Source organism: Anomaloglossus baeobatrachus, chromosome 7 (genome assembly GCF_048569485.1).
Source record: "Anomaloglossus baeobatrachus isolate aAnoBae1 chromosome 7, aAnoBae1.hap1, whole genome shotgun sequence".
Taxonomy (NCBI): Eukaryota; Metazoa; Chordata; class Amphibia; order Anura; family Aromobatidae; genus Anomaloglossus; species Anomaloglossus baeobatrachus.
The window spans coordinates 288,221,162-288,237,488 of NC_134359.1; the positions used below are offsets into that span (position 1 = coordinate 288,221,162).

General features: G+C 45.4%; 1 protein-coding gene across 3 annotated transcripts in view; it reads left to right on the forward strand.

The window, feature by feature from the left end:
• CACNA1H (calcium voltage-gated channel subunit alpha1 H) overlaps window positions 1-16,327 on the forward strand; it is a 300,253-nt gene that overhangs the window by 201,011 nt on the left and 82,915 nt on the right. For 2 of the 3 annotated variants that reach the window (XM_075318332.1, XM_075318334.1), the window contains 7 exons: window positions 1,061-1,184; window positions 1,557-1,625; window positions 1,704-1,885; window positions 6,362-6,488; window positions 8,093-8,218; window positions 9,033-9,122; window positions 11,226-11,439. In XM_075318332.1, coding sequence (XP_075174447.1) covers window positions 1,061-1,184; window positions 1,557-1,625; window positions 1,704-1,885; window positions 6,362-6,488; window positions 8,093-8,218; window positions 9,033-9,122; window positions 11,226-11,439 — 932 coding nt within the window. The remainder of the gene's footprint in view (window positions 1-1,060; window positions 1,185-1,556; window positions 1,626-1,703; window positions 1,886-6,361; window positions 6,489-8,092; window positions 8,219-9,032; window positions 9,123-11,225; window positions 11,440-16,327) is intronic. The other variant, XM_075318333.1, reaches the window with a different exon arrangement.

The window sequence follows — 16,327 nt, forward strand, 5'->3', positions numbered from 1 at the left end:
TCAGTTCAGCCAATGAGAGGGCCACTCCCAGACTCCAGTGTCCTCCTCCACACTCCTTTTGGCAGTGTCTTGTCTCTCGGAGAATGAAAGGATCGTCCGTTGTAAATCCGACATGCTCATCATTCATCAAGGGAGAGTTGTGAGGTCCCCTTACACATTAGGTTCTCACCCGATGTCAGCAGGTTCAGTGGACTTTAGGATAATGTGTAAGGGGTTCTTTAACTTTATCTCCATTACATATCCCCATCATGGTGGCCAAACTTACCACACTTCATCATGACCATGTAGATGTGTACCATAAAACTCAGTCCTTTCTCCGATCACCAATTGTCCTTCTCCATAACCATTGTCTGCAGCACCTACTACTGTGCGTTACCTTAAAAGCCCTCAAGTATCTCCAGCCCAATGACCAACACTTAAGTTCTCAAGTACAATGTTGGTATCTCATCTTCACTCTCCGTTATCATCTGTGTCCATCTCAATGCCACCTATCATTGCCAACTCGGTTAACCTTATATTAGAAGATGACTACTTTGCACCTTCTGTGAGGTCAAAGCCAAAGCTGGTCTTTATTGTACTGAGGCAAAGGTTTATTTTGCTACCCTTAGCCGTGGATCTAAATACGTAGGCCAAGGGAAATAGTTTGTTGGTTCCTCTTGGGACCTGGTTGTCCTTCTACATACGCTTCTGATTAGTAAACTTTACCCTATGGTATATGGAATACAGTGTCACCCAAATCTCCCATACAATGCCTAAATAGCGTTGCCCTACATTGCTGAAATTATACCTACAGTCATCAACCAAATAACATCTTCATCCATAAAGTAATGATAGTCTTAAGTCTCAGATACCAAGACATCTGCTGTCCCCACTTTAGGAGGTACATTTGATGCTCCCTGTGTACACAGCTTTCGGAAATGGATATTTCATCCCCCGTATTTGTATGTTCTCTCTCCGTAATGGTGCGTTTCCTGTCCCACACAAGACAATTGAGTGTCATTAATATATAAGGATTCCTCTTAGCTGTCACCTTGTATTCACATATTGTCTCTTTGGACAGGTTTCGCATGATGTGCCAAAAGGTTATTGCACACAAGATGTTTGACCACGTGGTTCTCGTCTTCATCTTTTTGAACTGCATCACCATTGCCTTAGAAAGACCGGATATCGAACAACACAGCATGGTGAGATGGCATTGTAGAGCTTAGTGTCCTGGCGGTCTTGACTTGATGGAATAGATCCCATGTTGAAGCAGTTCCTTATACTTTGAAGTCAATTTTTTACCATCCACTTGAGACAATGAGATGTTGATAAATCAGAATTTCACCTCAAAGATATTAACTGTATCTGATGAGTAATGGTAATGAGAGGAATCGCTGGAAATTGAGCGGAAACTCTCGATAAATTGGTTTCATTATGCTCCCTCTCGGACTGGGTGAAATAATGAAATGTTAGATGATCAGATCTTCTGCTCTATTTAACAGAATTAGAGAGCAGCCATTGTCATCTCATCATCTTCTTTTGTTTTTGTTGTTTTTTTGTTTTTTTTTACAAAGGAACGGATATTCCTGAGCGTTTCCAATTACATCTTCACGGCGATCTTCGTGGTGGAGATGACCATTAAGGTAACGTAGATTCCTATCGATAGGAGAGAAGGTTCTTGATTCTCTTTGTCATCTGATGACCTCTCATCTTTCTCATAGGTGGTCGCCTTGGGTTTCTTTTCAGGAGAAAAAGCCTATCTTCAGAGCAGCTGGAACGTGTTGGACGGAGTCCTGGTGTTTGTGTCCATTATTGATATCCTAGTGTCCTTAGCATCAGACGGAGCCAAGATCTTGGGGATCCTCAGGGTCTTAAGGCTTCTAAGAACACTACGACCATTGAGGTAGTGGTTCATAACCTCCCATGTGTAAATCATGTCATCTACTCATGGCTAGAATTTAGGGTAGGGTTGAGATGTACATACCCTGTGGGTCTTCACTGCCTACGGGTACTCCATTACCACCCTCACTGCCCATCTATCTCTTAGATAGTCTCAACTCTGCCCCCTTTTAAGACCCCCAATGACTTGGATCACTTGAGGCCTGTTTGGCAAACCTATCTAGCCAATATAAGTTAGAGACACTTGAGTTTTTGTAGTCAAGAAAGTCCCTTTTTTGGCTAGACGTGAATGGAGCCATATGCTTATGTGGCCACTTCTACTACATTGAGGATCAATCGGGCTGAGGTTTCTACTAACGTTTGGTCCATCAGCCATGTAGCTTCATATTATTATTATTATTTATTATTATAGCACCATTTATTCCATGGCGCTTTACAATTGAAAGAGGGTATACGTACAACAATCATTAATAGTACAAAACAGACTGGTATAGGAGGAGAGAGGACCCTGCCCGCGAGGGCTCACAGTCTACAGGGAATGGTTGATGGTACAATAGGTGAGGACAGAGCTGGTTGCGCAGTGGTCTTCTGGACTGAAGGTTACGGCAGGTTGTAGGCTTGTTGGAAGAGGTGGGTCTTGAGGTTCCTCTTGAAGCTTTCCACGGTAGGGGAGAGTCTGATGTGCTGAGGTAGAGCATTCCAGAGTATGTGGGATACACGGGAGAAATCTTGTATTCAGAAAGCTTGAATTCATATTTGATAGATCCTGTCACAAAATCATCATTCTGCACTAATTTCTATTACCACAAAGGATTCTAGTCCTTAAGAAGTCACACGAGGGCCGTTGACCAGGTTGGGGAGAGGTCTCCATTCTGCGGAGGCCCCACTGACTGACATTGATGATCTGCCCGGAGACATGTCTCCACTTTTCTGCCTTCCTACCTATAGACGCCCTACTCAGATGTTGCATAGTCTTCTCACTGTCTTGGCACGAGTTCTCCTCCTCTAATAGGATCTTTCAGCCCGGCACTGTATTTTGACATAAATGAATATAATTTTATTGTCAAGGGCAGAATGCGCTTGCCAGCAAGAATCTCACGGTATTCCATTAATGTAATTTGTAAGCAGGGATGGCAGTATTTTTTCAGGCTTTCGCATACACCAGCCGGAGTCAGACCTACCATTATAAGAAATATCTGCCGCTATTTCTTCCAGGAAAAGATGAATTACATCTAATAAGGCCCTGAAAAGGTCAGGTGGCATATCATTGGCATAATCTCCAGCAGACCTACATGGCATTAAGGAGACTTTCCGAGACTGTCATAATGACAGGGTAGACTTGGGATAAGATACTGACCTATTTATTTTTACCCAGGTACGGTACCATAATTCCGACATAAAGTTATGGAGTTGCTACTACTTAAGCCCCCGTTAGGACCCCGATTGTGATTTGTGTTTACCCATGAGGCTCCATTCACCTAACGGAGGCCTACGTGACCTCCTTCAGGCGAGTATGGAGGTATGGCGTAGGGTGGTAGATTCAAATGGTGTAACGTGAAGCTCATGGGCCCCGATGTAGAATGGCCCAACTGGGCCCCAAACTGTCATGGGCCTTTAATAGTTTCTTCTCATATAGGCAAAGGGACCTTTTTGTCTTCCTTAGGCTCCTGAACCGTGTAGGACATTCTTATGTAAATCCCACTTTGCAGAAACGTTGCAATAGCTGTAATTTTACATTATCTATATGCTCAAAAGTTTACATACCCTGGCATATTTTTTGCTTTCTTCGCCTTCTTTCATAGAATATGAATGACAGCACAAAATCTTTTTTTCCACTCATGGTTAGTGGTTGGGTGAAGCCATTTATTGTCAAATTACTGTGTTTTCTGTTCTTAAATCATAATGACAGCCAAAAACATACAAAGGACCCTGATCATAAGTTTACATACCCTGGTGATTTTGGCCTGATAACATGCACAGAAGGTGACATAAATGGGTTTGAATGGCTAATAAAGGTAACATCCTCACCCGTGACCTGTTTGCTTGTAATCAGTGTGTGCATAAAAGCTGAGTGAGTTTCTGGGATCCAGACAGGCTCTTGCAGCTTTCATCCAGTCACTGATGTTTCTGGATTGTGAGTCATACGAAAGTGAAAAAATTGTCAACGGATCTACGAGAAAAGATAGTTGAACTGTATAAAACAGGAAAGGGATACAAAAAGATATCCAAGGAATTGATAATGCCAGCCAGCAGTGTACAAACTTTGATTAACTATTGGAAAATCAGGGAATCTGTCAAAACCAAACCACCATCAGGTAGAACAACAAAATGTTTGGCCACAACTGCCAGGAAAATTGTTAGGGATGCAAAGAAAAACCATCAAATAACATCAGCTGAGAAAGAGGACTCACTGAGAACTAGCGCTGTGGCTGTGTCAAGATGCACAATAAGGAGACACTTGAAGAAAAATGGGCTGCATGGTCGAGTCCCCAGAAGAAAGCCATTACTGCGCAAATGCCACAGAGTATCTTGCCTACAATACGCCAAATAGCACAGACATAAGCCTCCAAACCTCAGGAACAAGGTAATTTGGAGTGAGGAGACCAAAATCGAACTTTTTGGCCACAACCATAAACGTTACATTTGGAGAAGTGTCAACAAGGCCTATGATAAAAGGAACACCATTCCTACTGTAAAGCATGGAGGTGGATCGCTGATGATGTGGGGATGTGTGAGCTACAAAGGCAAAGGAAACTTGGTCATAGTTGAAGGAAAGATGAATGCAACACGTTATCAGCAAATACTGGAGGCAAATTTGCACTCATCAGCCCAAAAGCTGCGCATGAGACGTACTTGGACATTCCAACATGACAACGATCCAAAACACAAGGCCAATTCGACTTGTCATTGGCTACAGCAGAACAAAGTAAAGGTTCTGGAGTGGCCATCTCAGTCTCCTGACCTCAATATCATTGAGCCACTCTGGGGAAAAGTCAAGCAAAGCGCAGCTCATGCAAGAAAGCTCAGGAATTTACAGGAACTGGAGGCGCCAAGAAGAATGGGCAGCTTCACCATCTGAGAAAATAAAGAGCTTCATCCACAACTGCCACAAAAGACTTCAAGCTGTCATTGATGTTAGCGGGGGCAATACACGGTATTAAGAACTGGGGTGTGTGAACTTTTCATCAGGGTCATTTGGATAGTTTTGGGTTGCCATTATGATTTAAAAAGAGAAGACACAGTAGATGACAATAAATGGCTTCATCCAACCACGAACCATGAGTGGAAAAAAGATTGTGTGTTATCATTCATATTCTCGGAAAAAAAGGCCAAGAAAGCCAAAAATCTGCCGGGGTATGTAAACTTTTGACCACAACTGTATATATATGTGCAGTCTTATGTTAGGGGTACAGTATGCATCACGAACCTTCATGACTGTAGGTAGAGTCAGCTCATTTCCACGGAGAGACAAGACGGAGTTAATAATAGCAGCTCTTCTGCATCGGCAGATTTCGGCAGGTTAGGACTTGCCTTTTCCCCTCAGCCATCTGTGGTTTTATTACCCAGTGTGAGCAGTGAGCTAGAATAAGTTGGCAAAAAAAAAAGAAAAAGTCTCTGGAATTGTTTGGTGACCTCTCTGCTCCCGGGAGGGAGAGAGAAACTCAGGGACTCGTTACAGTGTTTGTTCACAAACAGATTCCTCGAGTCCACAGGGTCCGAGAGTTCAAGACTGGATGCGCACATCGCCGGTTGATGGAAATAACATGTAGGACTGTACGAAAAGACATGAAGAGACCAGACATAATGTTATGCGCACAAGAGTGCACACATGGAAAGTAAAGTAAACCAAGGTCTAACTCAAAACTAGTGCACCTGACCCGTACCTGTACAGACTAGAGGTCCCAAAAGGCCCCGCGTAGACTAAAACAACCCTACCTTGATATCTAAGATGATCCCTCAGACCTTTTGCTTTCCTAAGCGGCCATCGAGGGTATCATGCACCTCCTTAAGAATCCAGTTGAAGGTGCAGAATAAAAAATAAGGTTAACCAAAAGTAAGAGTCTTCCACGAAATGCACTTGGCAGACAGGCTGTAATGTCAAGCAGGGTCCTGTTCAGAAATATCACCAGTGGGAAATACAAGAATGGGGAAGCTTTAAATTGTTACACCCACCGGGTGACAGGGCAGACTGAATTACAGCATTGGAAACACCTGTTGGCAGAAAAGCAATGTACACACAAACAAAGTGTTCAGAACCAGGACAGCGACCGAACCTCAGTAAAGGAGCACCAGGGCACAGGAGGCTGCCGTATCAAATCCGAGATATAACACACAAACAGTCAGAAGTGGAGAAGGGCAAATGTACATGATTGCACTCCTACTGCTTGTCTTAGTCATACAGTATATACATGGACATCTGTTTTTAGGGTTTCTCTACCAACTCTTGGTCTTGACCTCTTTCTCTCTGTCTTCACCTCAGGGTCATCAGCAGAGCGCCGGGGCTGAAGTTAGTGGTGGAAACATTAATTTCTTCACTTCGACCTATCGGGAATATAGTCCTTATCTGCTGCGCTTTTTTCATCATTTTTGGGATTTTGGGCGTTCAGGTATTTAATATAATGATACTTGTCATTGCTGTAATATGAGTTTTTATTTTGTGGAGTGTTTTCTGTGTGTTTAGACCCATTGATGTGCTCTGAGAACTAATATTGACCTCTGGTGAGCATATTTTGTGCTTATGGCATTTTTACATGAAAGGATTGGATCCACCAACTTTCCAAAGTCACCCACGAGTCCACTAACCTATACCATACTGCACTGAGATGGGTAATACAGTTAGATGGCTCCTAACTATGTTTACATCCACTTAAACAGTAGTAAGATACATCCCAACTTACCCAAAAGGTTCCTCAAAAAGCATTCAATCCTCACTACTCAAATCACCACTAACCATGCCTAGATATATGCCTAGATCTAAGTAATCTGTAGCTAGAGGTATCCACTATATGCTAAGATCCACCAAAGCCATACTTAGATCCACCTAAACAATGACAAGGTCTTGTCCACGAAAACCATAGTCAGATAAACATAAATCACTCCATGGTCCACCAAAAAAACAGTTAGATCCACTTAAACCATACCAAGATCTACCAATGCCACACTTAGATCAAACCTAAATATTAACAAGCCCTATATCAAAATACCTTGGCCAAGGAAAAATGGCTTATTTGTGCCCATAGACACTCACCACCTGGTCCACCAAAGCCATACTTAGATCCTCCTAAACATTGACCAGGTCTTACAAAACCATGTTTTCACCCACATAACGAATACCATACTAAGATCCACCCAAGCCTGCCTACAGGATGCTCCAAAATCACTCCACACTAGGTAGATTCGCCTAAATCATACCAACGTCTATGAAAATCATACCTAGATCCACTTAAACAATGACAAAATGGGTTAATACCATAGCTAGATCCACCTAAATCATAGCAAGGTTCATCAAAGCAAACTTACAACCTACTAAACAATTACAAAGTCCACCAAAACCACACCTAGATAACTATATCCACCTAAACAATGACAAGGTCCACCAAATAATAGGTAGACCCATCTAAATTATACCAAGGTCCACCAAAGCCACACATAGATACACCTAAACTATGACAACTTTCACCAAACCATAGGTAAATTCACATAAATTTTACCAAGGTCTACCAAAGCCATACCTATGGCCACCTAAACTATGACAAGATTCACTAAAACCATAGTTAGATTCATGTAAATCAGATGAAAGTGTACAAAAAAATAGATCCACCTAAATCTTAGCAATGTCCATAAAAGCCATACTTTGATCCTCCTAAACAATGACAAGGTCATCCACGTAAACCATATCAGGGTTTCCAAAATCATAAAGACTTGTTCTTTGCCAGTCTAGCGCCAACTTAGCTGTATCATGCTGAAGAAAACCATGCCAACATTAGCCCAAACCATACTGTGGCCACTCAAAGTCATACCTTGACCAAACCTTATCTATACCATGTGCATTACTGTAGATTTACTGCATTCAGAACCAAGCCTAGATCCATGTAACCCTACCCAGATCCCATCAACCCATCCCCAGATCCATGGGTTCATCACCACCTTAGGCCCAGTTCATTCTGCTTCAGTGACATACTGTATGTGACCACTGATTTATCTCTTGCAGCTTTTCAAAGGCAAATTCTATTCTTGCGAGGGTCCAGATATCCGCAACGTCACCAACAAATCCGACTGCACAGGGCCACGCAATAAGTGGGTGAGGCGCAAATACAACTTCGATAACCTCGGTCAGGTAAGTGAGCAAGTTGTTGTCTTTCTCAACTAACCAAAACTACCTATAAACTGTACTGGCCAACTCTTCCGGAACGTCCTCAAGGCTCTTGGACAAAGGGGAGACCTCCAGGACTCTGGAAAGAGTTGGGAAATCTTTGAGAGATGCAGAAATGGAACCTCCCGGAAAGCAGCATTACTTGAGGTCTTTGGCGATGGGATTCTTCCTTATCAAAGTTGACCACTGTGGCCCACCTGAGGGTCTGAGGACTCACCAGTGGGCCCATGGGGATTGGGTACAGTGAGACCTTGGGCTTGGGCGCAGTGTTTGGGTCAGTCAGTGGCCTTTTCGCTCCAGTAGATCCCACAGTGTTGCGACTTCGTTCATGGATTATTATTGGGAAGCCGCCGAGACCATTGCTGATTCTTGAAGCTTCATAATCATGGATCCTTTTCAAAGCGACAGTCGCCAGAAGATTAGTAACCATACCGTTAGACTGACAGTAGTAACCCAGAATGTCATCACAAGGTGCCCGAGGGGTTTCTATGGCAGTCTGGGGCCTAATGAAGGTCCACATGTCTACCGTCTTTGTGCGGTACGTTGCCCTATCATGTCTTCTTCTCCTCTAATACAATGCAATAATCTCAGAGCTTCTTGGCTTATCTAGATGTCTCTGTGGAAAACAGACCATAGGGATGGCAGGTGCTGATATTGTATTCCAGCTGTCGTGCCCGGCAGCTTTTACTAATGATGGTGCCATAACCTTGAGTAGTAAAATAATGACTCTGTACCACTAATTGCTAACACCCTGTCTTGTGTTCTCGTTTCTCTTTAGGCCCTCATGTCACTTTTTGTTCTGTCATCCAAAGATGGCTGGGTGAACATAATGTACGATGGGCTGGACGCAGTGGCTACCAATGTACAGGTAACTAGAGATTTTAATTTTTAGAGGAGTGCACCCCACAGAGTGATGTCAGAGTACAGGGGTAATACACACAGTAATGTTACAGTACAGGGATAATACACACAGTAATGTTACAGTACAGGGATAATGCACATAGTGATGTCCCAGTACAGGGATAATACACACAGTGATGTCACAGTACAGGGGTAATACACACAGTAATGTTACAGTACAGGGATAATACACACAGTAATGTTACAGTACCGGGATAATGCACACAGTGATGTTACAGTACAGGGATAATACACACAGTAATGTTACAGTACAGGGATAATGCACACAGTGATGTCACAGTACAGGGGTAATACACACAGTGATGTCACAGTACAGGGATAATACACACAGTGATGTTACAGTACAGGGATAATGCACACAGTGATGTCACAGTACAGGGGTAATACACACAGTGATGTCACAGTACAGGGATAATACACACAGTGATGTTACAGTACAGGGATAATACACACAGTGATGTTACAGTACAGGGATAATACACACAGTGATGTCACAGTACAGGGATAATGCACACAGTGATGTTACAGTACAGGGATAATACACACAGTAATGTTACAGTACAGGGATAATGCACACAGTGATGTTACAGTACAGGGATAATACACACAGTAATGTTACAGTACAGGGATAATACACACAGTGATGTCACAGTACAGGGATAATACACACAGTGATGTCACAGTACAGGGATAATACACACAGTGATGTCACAGTACAGGGATAATACACACAGTGATGTCACAGTACAGGGATAATACACACAGTGATGTCACAGTACAGGGGTAATACACACAGTGATGTCACAGTACAGGGATAATACACACAGTGATGTTACAGTACAGGGATAATACACACAGTGATGTCACAGTACAGGGATAATACACACAGTGATGTCACAGTACAGGGATAATACACACAGTGATGTCACAGTACAGGGATAATACACACAGTGATGTCACAGTACAGGGATAATACACACAGTGATGTCACAGTACAGGGATAATGCACACAATGATGTCACAGTACAGGGATAATACACACAGTGATGTCACAGTACAGGGATAATACACACAGTGATGTCACAGTACAGGGATAATACACACAGTGATGTCACAGTACAGGGATAATACACACAATGATGTCACAGTACAGGGATAATACACACAGTGATGTCACAGTACAGGGATAATACACACAGTGATGTCACAGTACAGGGGTAATACACACAGTGATGTCACAGTACAGGGGTAATACACACAGTGATGTCACAGTACAGGGATAATACACACAGTGATGTCACAGTACAAGGATAATACACACAGTGATGTCACAGTACAGAGATAATACACACAGTGATGACACAGTACAGGGATAATACACACAGTGATGTCACAGTACAGAGATAATACACACAGTGATGTCACAGTACAGGGATAATACACACAGTGATGTCACAGTACAGGGATAATACACACAGTGATGTCACAGTACAGGGATAATACACACAGTGATGACACAGTACAGGGATAATACACACAGTGATGTCACAGTACAGAGATAATACACACAGTGATGACACAGTACAGGGGTAATACACACAGTGATGTCACAGTACAGGGATAATACACATAGTGATGTCACAGTACAGGGGTAATACACACAGTGATGTCACAGTACAGAGATAATACACACAGTGATGTCACAGTACAGGGATAATACACACAGTGATGTCACAGTACAGGGGTAATACACACAGTGATGTCACAGTACAGGGGTAATACACACAGTGATGTCACAGTACAGGGATAATGCACACAATGATGTCACAGTACAGGGGTAATACACACAGTGATGTCACAGTACAGGGATAATACACACAGAGATGTCACAGTACAGGGATAATACACACAGTGATGTCACAGTACAGGGGTAATACACACAGTGATGTCACAGTACAGGGATAATACAGGTTCGGGATTACTGCCATATATAAATGTTGTCATTTGAAATGATGGTGTAAATTTCGGCCATATTTCCATTACCTTGCAGCCAATTCGGAACCACAACCCATGGATGCTGCTGTACTTCATCTCATTCCTCCTCATCGTCAGCTTCTTTGTGCTCAACATGTTCGTGGGCGTGGTGGTAGAGAACTTTCACAAGTGCCGCCAGCACCAGGAGGCGGAGGAGGCCCGCCGCCGGGAGGAGAAACGGCAGCGCCGCCTGGAGAAAAAGCGCAGGAGTAAGGCGATGTATATGTCTGGTCGGTAGACTGTTTACCAAAGAATCTTTCTGAGCCCTGCCTGCCACTGTAGCCAAACTAGAGCTTCAGCTACATAGAGGAATCTGTAGTGCGGCCAAGTCAAGGAAATCCTTTTGAGATGGAAACAGGTTGCAGCCGAGTAGTCAGTTATTGAGGGGACCGGGTGACATGCAGGGTAAAGCAGTGGTGGCGTTGCCCATTGACCAGATCTAATATTTCCCATTGGTCATGACCCATCTAAAGTCTCTGTATCCTTGAACATAAGGGTCCTTTAGACTCTCACAAAGTGCCATGGGCAACATCACCAATTTTCGATGACCAGGTAGCCGGCGTCTTCTCGGACGTAGGTTTCGCCCCTCGTCAATTGTTAGAACTTTTTTTTTATCCTTTTAGTTATATTTTTTTTCTTTTGCCTTATATTAATAAAATTGATGATAATGGAGAACCAATGGATAAATTTCAAGTAGGCACAAAGCCTGAGGGATGAGAACTGGGACCTCCACTGATGTCCTAAATAGAGGGGTCCCAGGTCACAGACCCCAGCCACAGTGCCCACTGTGGATGTGTCACCATCACTGTCCTGCACTGGGGACCACTTATTGAGGATATTAGTGGACGTTTCCCCTCATCTCGACCTTTAGGGTGACTGATGCGTTAGAAGATCCCCATAGCTAAACCCTCATAATCATAGGTGATTAATGCCATATGCTTAAGCCCCCAAACCACGCTTATACGCAAGGAGTCCAATGCAAGTCCTATCAGACACCACTGATTCTTGCATTGCTGCTTTATTAATCACAAATTTGAGCTTCCCCCGTAATGCATGTATCAATACCTCCTACCTAACCGGGCCGGAATGATGCAGAATGCCACCTGTTATGTCCCGAGCTCTGCCCGACACCGGAGATTGTGCCGTATAACACAAGTGCTTCACTCATGGCCTTTGATGACTGACACTCACTCTGCCGCCTTTTCCTCTCAAACCTCCGTAGACGCAACTAGTATATGAACGCATGTCCCTGCATGCAAAACTCAGGCTGCATGTGGAACGTAGGCCGAGCAGAGAAACCCGAAACATAATGATAATATTTTATTGATTTTTTTCTATTAAGGGTTAACATTTTGGGTGCAAAATGGAGACATCCCAGTGACATCACATTGCCAGGGTGATGATGTCACCTAATATGGGCCAAGTGGGCGCCAAAAACCATTAGTAGATTAGATTTTTCTTTGACCGGGTGTTTACCACATGGCTCCTCCTGGACGCCTCGGGTGCTAGTACCCAACCACATCCAATCTGGCCGTCCACCATAAAGCTGCATTATCGAGAAGTAAAAAGTGTGGTCACACTGCATATCTACTAAATGGATCCTTCTGGACCTCTCGGGTGCTAGTACCCAAGAACATCTTAATTGCTCGTCCACCATAAAGCTGCATTATCGAGGAGTAAAAAGTGTGGTCACACTGCATATCTACCAAATGGATCCTTCTGGACCTCTCGGGTGCTAGTACCCAAGAACATCCTAATTGGTCGTCCATCATAAAGCTGCATTATCGAGGAGTAAAAAGTGTGGTCAAACTAGGTATCTACCACATGGCTCCTTCTGGACCTCTCGGGTGCTAGTACCCAAGAAAATCGTAATTGACTGTCCACCATAAAGCTGCATTAACGAGGAGTAAAAAATGTGGTCAAGCTGGGTATCTACCACATGGCTCCTTCTGGACCCCTTGGATGCTAGTACCCAACCACATCCTAACTGGTCGACAACCATAAAGCTTCATTAACGAAGAGTAAAAAGTGTGGTCAAACTGGGTATCTACCACATGGCTCCATCTGGACCTCTTGGGTGCTAGTACCCAACCACATCCTAATTGGTCGTCCATCATAACACTGCATTAACGAGGAGTAAAAACTGTGGTAAAACATTAGTAATCAAGATGGATCTGATTTTATGACCTGGTGGTCAAGAATCTGATATAATCGGAAGAATATTATCCTATTAATAGGGGGCAACCTAAGCCACACCAGTAATGTCACTGAATATGGGAAAATCTGACCTTACCCAAGGATCCTGTAGATTTTACTATAGCTGGGTGTCCACCACCAGACTTCTGGATCTCAGATGCAGAACTGGACATATCCCAATTGCCCATCTTTTGAGCCCACCAGTATGAGGCTACAGTATAAAGTGGTAAAATATGTAAGGTCAGATGTTGAATGTTCTGGATAATTCAGTAATTAACTGATTGTTTGACCTGGTCATGACTAAGCTGAGAATCAAGAATCTGAGATGATTGGAAGAGCTCAATATTATCCAGCCGCCATCTTTAATCCTGGTGATAATGGTGGGGCATATCTGTCGCGGGCTGCTGCGCTCGCTAACGCTCGGGTCCGGCGCTGCTGCTGCTGCTCGGTGGCTCGAGCGGTGGGCCGGATCCAGGGACTCGAGCGGCGCTCCTCGCCCGTGAGTGAAAGGGGGTGGTTTGTTTGGGGATTTAGTCCGTGACACCACCCACGGGTTGTGGTGAAGATGGGCACCACCGCTGCTGATGACGGGGATCCCAGGAGCGATGGTAGGGAGCAGCTGGGATGTTATTTTCCCCCTCCGTGGGTAGGAGTTGGTGGTCCCGGGGCCCAGTGGTGTGACGGGGAGGCAGGGTCGGTGAGGTGCAGGGTTGCAGGGGCAGCGCGGCGCGGTGCCGGATAGCACGGATGTACTCACTCAGCAAGAAATGCACAAAGTCTCCGGTAAACCAAATGGCTGGATGGACGGGTCCCGCAGCCGGCTGCAGTGTCTCTCTCCCCGGACAGGTGATGGCGGCTGTCTTTCCCTGCACCTTTGTGTACTGTCTTGACTACAATGGGTCCCCAATGGTAGTCCGCTCCCCGGTGTATGGATGCCGGAGAAGCCCATTTTGCCCGCAGGCGCTGGCCCTTGGGTCTCTAGCCGTTGGCGGTGGCTGTATACCCTCACGGTGTGGACGGTTGCCTTCTAACGGGTCTTGGGTAGTTAGGAAACTCCTGGGGTTCCCGTCACACTCGGATTTGCTGTTGACGGCGGCTCCAAGCCTAGTCGGGGTCCGATGGCCCTGCCTGTGTGTGCTAGCTAGTTCAGTGTTGATCCACCACTCCTGCAGATGGCCACCACCATCTGCCAACCTTGCTGTCAGTGCCGGGGCCACAAACCCAGACACTCTCCACTTTACTCCTCTCACTTCAACCTCCTGAACTCAACTGCTCCTTTTCCTGCCTCCAGGCCTGTGAACTCCTCGGTGGGTGGGGCCAACCGCCTGGCTCCGCCCCACCTGGTGTGGACATCAGACTCTGGAGGGAGGCAACAAGGGTTTTGTGTTTGGCTAATGTTACTATCTGGGGGGTGGTGGGGGGTGTGTGTGTTACCTGTGACGACCTGGCTAGTCCAGGGCGCCACATATCGAGTCTGATCTTTTAGTCACCAGTGGCATCAGGATACCCATGTGATGATGTTATTTATTATGGTACATCTGTTTTTTAAGTGAGGATGAAAACCTAGTAAAGTAGGTTGCACGTGAGCTGGATGTCCACCACCAGGCTCGTTCATCTGCTAAACCAGGCACATCGCGATTGCCCAACTGATTGGAGTCATTCGCCTCCAATTACCATTATCAAGGTGATAGAAGTGCAGTCAGATCTTTTCAAGTCTAGATTGTGTGACTCAGAGGCGGATTTTATTACCTAATGATTATCAAGCTGATAATAAAGAAGGGTAGATGATCAGAAGAACTCAGTGTTAAGGTCCAGTCACACTAAGGCGGGCTTTGCACACTACGACATCGCAGGTGCGATGTCGGTGGGGTCAAATCGAAAGTGACGCACATCCGGCGTCACTTGCGATGTCGTAGTGTGTAAATCCTAGATGATACGATGAACGAGCGCAAAAGCGTCGTTATCGTATCATCGCTGCAGCCTCCGACATTTCCATAATGCCGGGGGAGCGACAGGTACGATGTAGTTCCTCGTTCCTGCGGCTGCACACATCGCTGTGTATGAAGCCGCAGGAGCGAGGAACTTCACCTTACCTGCCTCCCGGCTGCAATGAGAAGGACGGAGGTGGGCGGGATGTTTACATCCTGCTCATCTCCGCCCCTCCACTTCAATTGGCCGCCTGCCGTGTGACGTCACTGTGACGCCGCACGGCCCGCCCCCTAAGGAAGGAGGCGGGTCGCCGGCCAGAGGGACGTCGCACGGCAGGTATGTGCGTGTAAAGCTGCCGTAGCGATAATAATCGCTACGGCAGCTTTCACTATATATCGAACGTGCGACGGGGGCGGGACTATCGCTGCAGCATCGGTAACACATTGTTACCGATGTTGCAACGTGCAAAGCCCGCCTAAGCAACTTACCAGCAATCCCAACAACGATAGGGATCGCTGGTAAGTTGCTAGGAGGTTGCTGGTGAGATGTCACACTGCGACGCTCCAGCGATCCCACCAGCAACCTGACCTGGCAGGGATCGCTGGAGCGTCGCTACACGAGTTGCTGGTGAGCTCACCAGCAACCAGTGACAAGCCCCCAGCGCCGCGTGGAAGATGCTGCGCTTGGTAACTAAGGTAAATATCGGGTAACCAACCCGATATTTACCTTGGTTACCAGCGCACGCAGCTACACGTGCAGAGAGCAGGGAGCAGCGCACACTGAGCGCTGGCTCCCTGCTCTCCTAGTTACAGCACACATCGGGTTAATTACCTGATGTGTACTGCAGCTACATGTGCACAGAGCAGGGAGCAGCGCACACTGCTTAGCGCTGGCTCCTTGCTCTCCTAGTTACAGCACACATCGGGTTAATTAACCCGATGTGTCCTGCAGCTACATGTGCACAGAGCAGGAGCCGGCAGCACAGGCAGTGAG